General features: G+C 42.8%; 1 protein-coding gene across 1 annotated transcript in view; it reads right to left on the bottom strand.

Annotated features, from left to right (window-relative positions):
- PTPRT (protein tyrosine phosphatase receptor type T) overlaps positions 1-13,221 on the bottom strand; it is an 825,916-nt gene that overhangs the window by 608,881 nt on the left and 203,814 nt on the right. The window contains exon 9 of the mRNA XM_060079174.1: positions 264-557. Coding sequence (XP_059935157.1) covers positions 264-557 — 294 coding nt within the window. The remainder of the gene's footprint in view (positions 1-263; positions 558-13,221) is intronic.

Raw genomic sequence — 13,221 nt, 5'->3', positions numbered from 1 at the left:
GTCCCGGGAAACACTGTCAGGACCAGGAACCTCTCCTCCATGACACAGCTAGAGTCAGGTGGTTCTTAGACTCCCAGTCAAAGCCAGGAGGTCCCCAGAGATGCCTCTGGAGCATCTAAGGCAAGACCAAAACTCTATTTTTTTTTTTTTTTATCACAACGAGAAGCACACTCATACCAAAGTTGAGGAATGACTGTCACAGGAGCAATCACTCCCAGCAACTGCCCAACTTTGCAAAACGGAATCAGGAAGAAGAGTCTTACCTGCACACTTGGTTCTGGTGGTGAGCGGAGGCCCTGGTGGCCCCGTGCCCCCTTCCCCTGGTCGCGTGAGCAGCACCCGGATCTCATACTCCACGTCGGGGTCCAGATGCCACAGCTTATAGTTGGGAGAGTCGACGATGTGGGTCTCCGCCCAGGTGCCGGTGGTGGTGCGGTATTCCACTTCCTTCAGGATGATGGGGCCGTCTCCAATGATGGAGTTGGCATTCGGCTTGATCCACAGGTATGTGGCCCCCACGGCCAGCAGCTCTGGGGGGGCGATGGGCGTGGGAGGCTCTGCAAGACAGGAATCAGGCAAGGATGTCAGACCCAAATGGTTTACAGAGCAGACGCCAAACATGTGAGGACCAAGGACAGAATTCCGGACAGCCATAGAAAACAGCCCAAATCCCTTTCTCAACCCATTCACGTCCTACTTTCATTAAATAATTATATGTAAATACCTGAATCAGTATTTCTTAAGTAATTATATTCAACACCTACTGTATCTCCTTCATTTAAGTATTTCTTAAGTAACTATATTCAACACCTACTGTATCTCCTTCATTTAAAGAAAGGAAAGAATGATGCCCATTGTGAGGAAAAGATTTTTCTTGAACACGGCAAAGCTGCCTGGGGTAACAGTCTCTTTTCTATCCTCACATGAGAACCTGCCTTTACTAAAGCAGAGTTTGGTTCAAAACCCAGGAGAGTCAGGAGTTTACAAACATTTCTTTTATAGGGACACATAGATTGTTAGTGGATGTCCTTCCAAATAGTGATAGGAGCCTAAGTAGCAAAGAGATGATGGCATAGCAGAAATTCAGCTTCTTCCTCAACCCTAGCAATTTCCTCCAGCAGAGAGGGGCACTAGCCACAGTGACCCCAGTGGGAATCAAGGGTCAAGGGAAAAGTCATGCTGAGTAATCTTGGATCTCCTACGTGTTGCCATCTCTCTTCCATTAAGTTCTATAACTTCAGCTAAACAGACGAGAATTTCAGCAGGCATTCATGGTGGCCTCTTTCTGGCAATTTTTAGCTCACTGGCAAATTATCATGTACTTTATCCTTATTTACCGGAAAATCTCATCTGCATCACTTTGTGTAATTCTTGGGACATTATCACCTCCGTTTTAATGAATTAAAAAACTGAGAACCCAAGTGATCAGATCACCTAACCAAGATAGTGGAGCAGGTAAGGCAGGATGGAACCCACATCTGATGCCTTTCAAGACCAGCTCTCCCTTTGGAAAGCTGTTTGCCTCTCAATACCCATTTTCTACAGATCAATGTGGATATATTTATTTTTATTTGTAGCAAAAAATGGCAGTGGGACCACAATAAAGAAGTGAGAAGAAAGAGAAGATAGGCCCCTTCCCTACCACCCAATGTAATCACCATTTTTATTTCTCCATGTTCCATTCCAATTTCTATGCATATACTTAGACCATTTTTTTGTGGTTACAGTAACACACAGACCCAATGTAGATTTTCTTTCCTTCCCTCACTTATTAGATCCAAAGGACTTTGTTTATATACTATGTGGATTTTACCATCGCTGTCTTTAATAGTGACAGAACAGTCCATCAGATAATTACACTAATTATTCTCTGATTGCTGAGCACATGAGTTGTTTGCTGCAATGAACATCTTTGTGCAAATGATTCCAGACCATCTCGTCTCATATTTTCTTAGGACCAACTTCCAGGAAGGGGATTATCTATCAAAGGGTATGAACAAGTTATTGATTCTTGGAGTAGAACTAGGAAGTGAAGGGTGAGGAAGGCATCTGGGGGTGGAGTACAAGTTAGTTGTGCTCAAGAACTTTTGGAGAGCCTCTGAGCTATTCAGGTGGCTAAGGCAGGTATGAGTTTCAGTTTGGAACTCAGGTGAGAGCTCTGGGATAGATAGGGCTCATTCAGTGTTTTCTTTCTAATTAATTATCTGGCAACAAAGATTCTCCTGAAAGAGAATAATCATTATGAAGCAGAGGTGGACAATATTTTCTCAGTGTGACTCGAAGCAAATCTTCAGGGACAAGTTCAGATTGCCTCTATTATAGCCTGCCATTTGGTCAGAGGAGGAAATTAAGCAGATTAGTCAAGCTAGATGCTTTTCTTTACAAAGCCATGGAGGTTATTACTCAAGGCCTTGTTATCTCAAAGGTGTTTGCAGATTGATTTTTGGATAATTTGTTCCAGGTAGAGAAGTTGGCAGGCAGATAATTTCCGGGCTCATCCTCTGTGCATTTTAAATATATAGACCCTTTGATCACCATTATCAACTCTCCAGAGTTCCCATCAGTCTCCAATGAGGCCCCACGGGTGATATTTTATAGCTCTGTGATGACTCTGTCCAATTCCTTAGTATAATTATTCACAGACCAGCCCTGGACAGAATTAAGATCAGCGGACTTTAATACTTTAAGGCTTGAGCAAGTGGCTACATTAAACTCTCTTCCACTGACTTTCCACAATGGTTTCTGCTCTCCTATTTCAGGCATTAGCAGCAAACTGCCGACCACCAGAAAGAAAATAAAGTATCAATCTTTCCAAATGTTTAGTCCTTTTTCATGTATTTCTGAAGGTAGGTGCAAGTATAGTAATCAACATTCCCTCGAGGATATAAATGTCTCCATCTCAAATGACAAACTAGTTTACATGTCCATGTGCAGACTATCCTTCCCTCTGACCCCTCAAGAATTGTCATGAAGTACATCCTAGTGTTTCCTGTACTTGGCACCAAGAGGCCATCAGATTATTCTTGTTTTTCCTGTTTTTAGTAATTTATAGATTTATAAATGGCAGTCTTTAGAAGCCACACGTACTAGTGTTCAAAGAGAAAAAAGCAGGAATGAGACACAGAATGATTTTTTTGGTAGGTACCACCTTTTTAAATAATGCACAGAAAGACCGTGTTTATCTGTATCAGCTGTCCTCTCTGACATGAACTGTTCAGACGGACAGTGCGAGAACTCTATGAAGACATCTAATCCAACCTCCAGAGTCATCAGACAGGAAACCAAGGACCAGGGAGAGCCCATGAAGCTAGAAGGAGGTGCAGGCAGCTTTGGAACTCAGGGCCCAGGTAGCATTCCCGCCCATCGTTTTCTCCTCTTGTACTTGAGACGTTTAAGCAATTATCCAGAAAGATCATTGAAGGAAGTCTGTAAGAGTAGTCTTTAACTTTGGCTGATACAAAGGACCTTATGAAAATGTGGTGAGAAGTTCCAGACTTTCCCCAGGAAAATGCACATAAGCCTACTACCTAGAGTTCTGTACATCATGTCAGGAATTCAGGAACCCTTCTGAAGCCCCTACATGAACGCTTGAAGAGTCTATGCTGAAAATAAAGGAAATCCACAGAGATTCTAATGACAGCCCACATGCCCCTAATAGCTGACACTTCTCTGGGACCCTGACCCTTTGTTGCAGGGGCTAAAGGCTGGGAGCACAATCATGTAAGGAAATGGAACTTGATGTAGGGGTCATAGACCTAGTACTTCCAGGCTCCAGGTTCCCAAGCGTTTGGGTGAAAATAAACATGCTAAGATTTACCCAGGACAACACCAAGTAAATGTCTAGGTTCCCATGACTATGACCCACCCAGCACATTCATAGATTCAATATCTGGGCTAAAACATTTGAAGGAAAAAAACATGATTCTACCAATTTAATGTTATAACTTAGGTAGAAATCTTCCACAGAGGCTGTCTTAGTAGCTTGGGTTGCTATAACAAAATACCATAGACTGGGTGGCTTACACAACAGACATGTATTTCTCCCAGTTCTGGAGGCTGAGAAGTCCAAGATCAAGGTTCCAACAGATTCAGTGTCTGGTGAGGACCTTCTTCTTGGTTTGCAGACAGCTGCCTTCTTGCTGTGTCCTCACATGGTGCTGGTCTCTTCCTCTTCTTACAAGGGGATTAATTCCATAATGGGGACTCTGCACACACGACCACATCTAAACCTAATCAGCTCCCAAAGGCCCAACTCCTAATACCATCACATTGGGATTAGGGCTTCCACATATGAACGGGCACAGGCCATGGTTTCAAATCCATCTTTCTCTGCATGAAGGGCTTTGTCTAATTGTGGGGTCTTAAGATGAACAACCTGGCAGAGAGAAACTCCCTGTGAAAGAAACCCCAACTAGTGTGTACTCTGTGCCTCTCATGTGCCAGACAGAGTGCTGAGTGTGTGCAATTTAGTGGTGAAAAGAAATACAGGTTGTCTGTACCCATGGACTCACGAGGTAAGGCAGCCAATTAAAGAGGCATTGACAATAACATGGAAGGAGAGTCATGATGGGGTGACAGGAACAGTTATGAGGCCTGTGAAGGGGCCTAATCTAGTTGAGAGCTTAGGGAAGCTCTCTTGGGCATGATCTATGGGGCCAGAAATTCAAATTAAGTCTGTGAGCAAAGAGACTGTCCTAGGAAACCTGTAGTTCTGAGTTGCTTGGTAAGGTACCACCCAGAGCCAGACTGGTAAACAATTTTTAAAAACTATGTACTCTGCACACCTATTCATTCACTCATTATATAAATATCGAGTATCTGCTTCATGTCACACTCAGTCCTAGCCACTGAGGATACAGCAATAGACAAAACAGACACAGTCCTGGTTGCCAGGAGCTCACATTCCAGCTTTCGCTCAAGGACTGAGAGAAAGAGGAATAAGGAGAGAAAGAAGTTAATTCAGAAGCTGCTGAAGAGGAGAAAATCATAGGACAAGCCAGGCCTAGGTTGATGCTTATGGATCAATCAACTGATACACATACATACAACAGAATACTACGCAGCAAGGGAAAGGGAACAAACAACTGATACTCACCATGGACAAATCTCAAAAGAAAATTATGTTGTGCAAAAGAAGACAAAAAAGAAGAATGCATAATGATTCCATTTATATGGAAAGTTCAAAAACAGGCAAAACTGATCTATGGCGATAAAAGCCAGAATTACAGTTACCTGTGGGAACAGGTACTGACTTGGACGAGGCATCAGAGAACTTTTTGGGGTGTTAAAATGGACTACACATTGATTTGCATGATTAAATAGTAACAACCAGAACCATGTTAACGCTGGTGGAGTGATTTCCTGGAAGGAGGCATAAGAAAACTTTCTGGGGTGATAAAAATTTCCTTATCTTGACTAGAACTGTGTAAGACTCATCAAACTGTACACTTAAAATACAGGTATTTCGCTGTATGTAAATGATACCTAAAAAAAGTCTAAGGAAAACAAACAAAAATATGGCTTGCCTGTAACCCAGCAGGTGGGTTTGAATTAAGAAGAATGCCACAAAATCTTACTTGGAACTGAACCCCAGAGGGAATGAGCCTTTAATCCCGTATCATTTCTGTCCACACAATTCCATCAGCATCATCAGATGCTTGATTCCCAAGAGCTTTCTTAACAAGAGGTTGCTCAGGCACACATCAGTTCTCATTCATGAGTCTTTTCACATATGAAATGACCAAGCCCTCTCTTTACCTGGTCCCACTCCAGCTGTGTGGAGCCAGGAGGAAGTGTTTGACATCCATGGCCCTCTCTGCTGACAAAGGTTTGAACCAAATCAAGAGGGAGGGAGCCTGGTTTTCAGGGAGATGAGATCTGAGTTTGGAGATGGCTCTGGCCCCCTCTAGCTGGGAATAAAAGCACTTTGAGGACAAGAACCCCACGGACCATCATCCCTGAGGCCTGGGCAGCTACTGCCTCCGACTGGTCAAGGCTCTCCTTCAACATGTAGGTGGTGAGGTGACCCCTTAGTGCAATTCTGCTTCATCCTCAGACAGCAATCTCCAGACCAATTCTGTCTTTCTCTTTCCTGCTGTGAGCACTTAAAACAGTTTGACTCCCCGGAAATTCCTACAGAGAGCAACAGGGCTTCAAATAGCTGGAGAGCAAGCTTTGCGATTATGTATTGTCTGCTCCAGACAGAAATCAAATATTTTGAGAAAAACTGAATGTTAGTAAGATATGAAGTGAGCCCTGAGACATGGTTAAGGTGAATACAGCCCAGCCTCTGACACTGTCTATCACCCTGTGCCTCCCACTTGATCACCTTTCCAACTGCATTGTACTTACTGACCCATAAGAGTCCACGGGAACACTCCACCCTACCCCACCCGCCAACATACCACACATACCCACAGGCTATTAGCATTCCCACATCCACACCTTTGCACACATTTTTTTCCAACTGGAACATCGTTTCTTTTGCTTTGAACCAAACCATGCCCATTTTTCTTTTCAATTCTGCTGCATAGACCACAAGGCTAGGCACAGAGTAGGTATTTCAAAAGCATCATGATGGTTAGATTTTCTATCCATTGACATGCAGTACTTTCATAAAATAAGGCATTGATGATCAAAGAGGAGAAGGGAATCTAGCTTGGGGCCGGGGTCTGCCTTTCTTTGTCTTTCACCACTAGTCAGCTGTGTGACCCTGGACATACCACCCAGTCTTAGTGGTTCTCAGTATTTTCATCCTTAGAATTAAAGATGGTTCAAATTATAAAAGTATCTGAATTTTCTGCCAAGGACCATAGGGATTCTATGTGGATATGTTTACTGATTCTACCCTGGCTGTGTTGTCAGTAGGAGACTCCACTGTCTCAGTCATCTCTGGCCCATGAGGTCCCCAAGCAGAAGACATAATAAGTAGATACAGCATCCAGTCCAGCAATATGTGCCAACTAGAATTAGTCTTTGTGTCCTAGCCTAACATATGGCCAAGGTTCAATAAATATTGAATGTCTCATTGTATTGGACAGAGAAAATACTGGACAAGTTTTCCCAAAATAAGAGGTCGAGGTGGCAAGGAAGGGGTGAAAAAGAGAGAGGAGAGTGGCAGAGAGAATAGTGGATGGACATCCAAGCTGGGAACCGGATGTGTTTGGGAGAAGGCATCAAACAACTGGAACAGAACAATAATCAAAGACATAGCTAAAAAAAAAAAATTATTTGAACTAAATGAAGGTCTGAGTTTGTGGACTAGGAAGACCACAGTGGGTTGCAGGAAAAATCAATGACAAGACTCAAACTTAAGCACATACTGACAATATGTTGAAATACCAGACTAAAGAAAAATTCCCCCAGCATCTAGACAAAAACAGATCTCCGGCAAAACAAAACAAAAAGACTAAAAAAATCAGTTTCCAGAGTTCATCATTTCAATCTGAAACACTGGGATATAACGGTGAAGGTGATAACAGTAATAATCCTCACAAATGACAGCAGCAGCCGCTAACGAGCTCTGCACATTTCTGATGCACCTGTCACTGCTCTTAGTGCCTTAAAATATTAACTCATTTAACCTTCACAGCAACTCTACGGGTAGCTAATACTATGATTCACGTTTTTCTGAACAGAAGAAAGAGATGCAGAATAAGTAATCTGCCCAATGCCAGACGACTAGTAATTTAAAGAACCAGGCTTAAGGCCAAGGAAGCCTTACTGGGGGGTCTGCATTCCCAACCACAATAGTATAACACACACACAAGGTTTTAAGAGGGTGTTGCATGTCCCAAGAAATTTATAGCCAGCTAAGTTGTGGTGCATTGGGAAAGCCAGTAGATAGACAATTTCAGATTCTGAAAAATGCAGAAGACCTATTATCTACACACCCTTCCTTGGAGAAAAATTACTTGAAAATAGACCCTAGTCCATATTGGGGTGAGTCGAAATCATCACCTCTAGGATGGGGGAACTGGGATAGCAAAAGGATAGGTCCTGTGGGCTAATTACTACCACAGGACTCTCCTTTCTCAGAAAAGAGTCTAGAAGAGAATCACTGCCTCATGCCAGACCAAATGGGAGACAAAATCCAAACTTAAAAAAAAAGACAGAAATCCCAATGGCATTTAGATTGTGCCTAAAAGCAAGCAACTTCACTATGAATGGTTAACCCGTGCTTTGGCAATAATCCTGAAAATGAACACAAAAAATTTCTCTGGAATAGTTTTTCCCTTAGACAAGACTCTCCAAAGGTACAGAAGTCCAATATTAACTAAATTAAAATGAACCCTAAAAATCCCACTTACCTATGCCTCTTAAAATGCCTAGCCATAAACAGACCAAATGTTGGTGTTTTCCTGAGGGTCCTGAGGAAATGAGTACTCTTTTCTTTTTCTTGTGTTTCTACAAATGTCCTCTAATAAACCTGAACTGGGTGTTTATTCCAAAGACAAGCATTTTACTTTTTTGTGGGGGGGTGGTTAAAAATATTTATTATGATAAAATATATATGACATAAAATATGTCATTTTAATCATTTCAGTGTACAATTCAGTGTATTAATTACATTTGCACTGTTGTGCAACCATCACTGCTCTCTGTTTCCAAATCTCTTCCATCACCCCAAAAAGAAACTATAAACATAAGACAATACCTCCCATCCCCCTCTTCTCCCAGCCACTGGGAACCTCTACTCTCCTTTCTGTCTCTATGAATTTGCCTACCTTGATATTTCATATAAATAGAATCATACAAAATTTGTCTTTTCGTCACTGCCTTATTTCACATAGCATATTTTCAAGTTCATCCATATTGTAGCATATATCACAAATGTATTCCTTTTCATGGGTGAATAATATCCCATTGTATGTATAGACCACATTTCGTTTATGCATTCATTTGTTGATACACACTTGAGCTGTTTCTACATTTTGGCTACTGAGAATAAGGGTACAATGAACACGGGAGTCAAACTGACTTTTTTTTTCTTTTCTTTTTGTGGACATATGTTTTTCTTTCTCTAGAAGTGAACTGCTGGGGCATAGGGAAGGTGTACATGTACCTGTTTTTTTTTTAATAGATCTTTATTGGAGTATAATTGTTTCACAATACTGTGTTAGTTTCTGTTGCACAACAAAGCAAATCAGCCATATGCATATACATGTCCCCATATCCCCTCCCTCTTGAGCCTCCTTCCCATCCTCCCTATCCCACCCCTCTAGGTCATCGCAAAGCACCGAGCTGATCTCCCTGTGCGATGCTGCTGCTTCCCACCAGCCAACCATTTTACACTCAGTAGTGTATATATGTCGATGCTACTCTCACTTTGCCCCAGCTTCACCCTCCCACCCCTTGTCCTCAAGTCTATTTTCTATATGTACCTCTTTATTCCTGTCCTGCCCCTAGGTTCTTCAGACCATTTTTTTTTTAGATTCCATATATATGTGTTAGCATATGGTATTTGTTTTTCTCTTTCTGACTTACTTCACTCTGTATGACAGACTCTAGGTCCATCCACCTCACTATAAATAACTCAATTTCGTTCCTTTTTATGGCTGAGTAATATTCCATTGTACACATGTGCCACACCTTCTTTATCCATTCATTTGTCGATGGGCAATTAGGTTGCTTCCATGTCCTGGCTATTGTAAATAGAGCTGCAATGAACATTGCGGTACATGACTCTTTTTGAATTATGGTTTTCTCAGGGTATATGCCCAGTAGTGGGATTACTGGGTCACATGGTAGTTCTATTTTTAGCTTTTTAAGGAACCTCCATACTGTTCTCCATAGTGGCTGTATCAATTTACATTCCCACCAACAGTGCAAGAGGGTTTCCTTTTCTCCACACCCTCTTCAGCATTTATTGTTTGTAGTTTTTTTGATGATGGCCATTCTGACTGGTGTGAGGTGATACCTCATTGTAGTTTTGATTTGCATTTCTCTAATGATTAGTGATGTTGAGCATCTTTTCATGTGCCTCTTGGGCATCTGTATGTCTTTCCTTGGTGAAATGTCTATTTAGGTCTTCCACCCATTTTTTAACTATATATTTTTTTGATATTAAGATCCATGAGCTGTTTGTATATTTTGGAGATTAATCCTTTGTTGTTTCATTTGCAAATATTTTCTCCCATTCTCCCATTCTTTTTGTCTTGTTTATGGTTTCCTTTGCTGTGCAAAAGCTTTTAAGTTTAATTAAGTCCTATTTATTTTTGTTTTTATTTCCGTTACTCTAGGAGGTGGGTCAAAAAAGATCTTGCTGTGGTTTATACCAAAGAGTGTTTTTCCTATGTTTTCCTCTAAGAGTTCTATAGTGTCTGATCTTACATTTAAGTCTTTAATCCATTTGGAGTTTATTTTTGTGTATGGTGTTAGGTAGTGTTCTAATTTCATTCTTTTACATGTAGCTGTCTAGTTTTCCCAGCACCACTTATTGAAGAGGCTGCCTTTTCTCCAAGACAAGCATTTTAAATAAGTAAAGTGTTCTTATATGTTGAGCTTTTCTAACCGGGTGGGACCTCTGTTGGGGCTCTATGCCCTCCACCACTAGGAGTATTTAACAGTCAATCTCCCCTCTCATCTGCCCAGGTACCAGGTACCAGAAATCAAGAACCAGAACTGTGTCCATTTGCCAATCCAATTCCCCACCCATTGCTCCTAACAAGGAGAGATCCTGGCCGCTTCTGGCACTGCTCAGCGGTCTCCACCATAAGTTGAGACTTGATTTCCGAACGGTCCTCTCATCATAGCAACTATTATTTTATAGCACTTTACCTGCTTCTTCATCATCTTTCTTCCTCTGGTGACCCCGCAAAGCAGACATTTCACAGGTGAGGAGACCACAGGGCTCAGCTACTTTAGGGAGCCTGCCTAATCTCCCCCAGTGAGGGAGCAGAACTACGTTCAAACCCAGGCCTTCTCAAAGTCTGCACTCTTTCCTCAACACTGCACAGACCCTCTTTGTGTTGCAATTATTAATACAAAAAGTGTGCTTCTATGCCAGCTCCCCAGCCTGTCAATTCAACAGAATGAAAGTGCTCACTAAGGACTAGCTGCATGCCAGGCACTCTGCTAAGGACTTTACCTGCATCATCTCATTCAGTCCTGGCACACTCTTCAGGCAGGGGTTAATATCAATCCCATTTTTTTTTTTTTTTTTTTTGCAGTATGCAGGCCTCTCACTGTTGTGGCCTTTCCCGTTGTGGAGCACAGGCTCCGAACGCGCAGGCTCAGCGGCCATGGCTCACAGGCCCAGCCACTCCGCGGCATGTGGGATCTTCCCGGACCGGGGCACGAACCCACGTCCCCTGCATCGGCAAGTGGACTCTCAACCACTGTGCCACCAGGGAAGCCCATCAATCCCATTTTTAAAAATTAATTTTAAAAATCCTGAAGCTTAAGGAGGCTAATGGCTCACAATTACAAGGCTAGTAAGAAAAGGAACCAGGATTCAAACTTAGGAAGATCCCAGAGCAGCGCTCATCATCACTACATTATACTATCTCCTGCTACTAGGATCCCCACAGTTGGGGAAGATGAAGTGATTTATCTTTCAAGGTCACAGAGAAGTGGTTTTGGTGAGAAGGAGAAGCCAGAGCCAGTAACTAGCCAGTACTCTGTTAACCCAGCAGCAGCATGAGTCAACGGTCAGGGAACCACAGATGTGGAAGATACATGGGAAGTCATTGAGCGCTCCCCGCCAGATGCAGAAGTCCTTAACATTAGCTATGACTAGCTGTCCACACAATTGGTGAAGAGTTTTTTTTTTTTTTTTTTTTTTTTTTCTTTTTGCGGTATGTGGGCCTCTCACTGTTGTGGCCTCTCCCGTTGCGGAGCACAGGCTCCGGATGCGCAGGCCCAGCAGCCATGGCTCACGGGCCCAGCCGCTCCGCGGCATATGGGATCCTCCCAGACCGGGGCACGAACCCGTATCCCCTGCATCGGCAGGCGGACTCTCAACCACTTGCGCCACCAGGGAGGCCCTGGTGAAGAGTTTTAATGGTGAGATAGTACTTTGAAACACATACCAGAGGTCTTCCTCCATCTGCTCTCCACCAGGGTGTCATACAGGCCTCCAAGAGTGGGCCTCTCCCTACCTTTCCAGTTTCCATGGTTACTAAGCTCCCCTCAACCCACAGCTTTACACACAAGTGACGCAGAGGTAGCAGGAGGTGCTTTTCTGCTGGTCTCTCTGCTGGAACGCTCTTTCCCCTTCTTCAGGTGACTCACCTTTTCTTGTCTGTCACGAGTGAGCTCTCATTTTTCTTTTTTTTTTAATGAACTTATATACAACACAGAAATTGACCCACAGACATAGAAAATGAACTTAGAGTTACCAAAGCAGAAAAGGGGAGGGGGAAAAATTAAGAGTTTGGGATTAACACATACACACTACTGTATATAAAATAGATAACCAACAAGGACCTACCTATGCACAGGGAACTATACTCAATATTTTGTAACAACCTATAAGGGAAAAGAATCTGAAAAAGAAAAAAATATATATATAGATATAGAGAGATAGATATCTGAATCACTTTGCTGTACACCTGAAACTAACACACCATTGTAAATCAACTATACTTCAATAAAAAAATAAAATTAAAAAACATGCTGGTTCTACAGTTAAAAAAAAAAAGTTGACTTCTGTGGGGGGGGGGGTGGAAAGCACGAGCTCTCCTCTGGGATGCCCTCCTAGCTGTGTTCTCTGTGCTCCAGCGTGTCTTAGCCCAGGGTCCTAAGAAGCAGAGCTTGAGACGAAGATTCTGTGCAGTGATTGACTGGAGGAGAGTTCTCAGAAGAAGGCAGACTATGGAAGCAAGGATGTGAGTTTGGCTGCAGACTAGGTCAGCCTGATTCCATGGGCATTCTGGAGCACAAAATGCACCACTTCCTGGCCCCTCATTGAGGCAAGGGGGGCAGCCTTTTGTACCCCTGTGTTATTAATTGTATATGGGCTTCTCTAGGGGTGCAGGCATTGCCCCTCAGCCAAGCAGCTCCCCTGTGGCCAAAGACAAGTGTCCTGATTTCCTAGGACTTCTGTAACTAGGTACCACAAACTGGGTGGCTTAAAGCAACAGACACATATTGCCACACAGTTCTAGAAGTGAGAAGTCTGAAACCAAGGTGTCAGAGGCTCCAGGGAAGAATCTTTCCTTGCTTCTTCTGGCACCTTGCTTCCGATGTTTGATCCTGATCTTGATTTTCCTTGGCTTG

Source organism: Mesoplodon densirostris, chromosome 16 (genome assembly GCF_025265405.1).
Source record: "Mesoplodon densirostris isolate mMesDen1 chromosome 16, mMesDen1 primary haplotype, whole genome shotgun sequence".
NCBI classification, from domain to species: Eukaryota; Metazoa; Chordata; class Mammalia; order Artiodactyla; family Ziphiidae; genus Mesoplodon; species Mesoplodon densirostris.
Note: the sequence above shows the minus strand (reverse complement) of the source record. Positions and strands in the feature narration are given on the sequence as shown.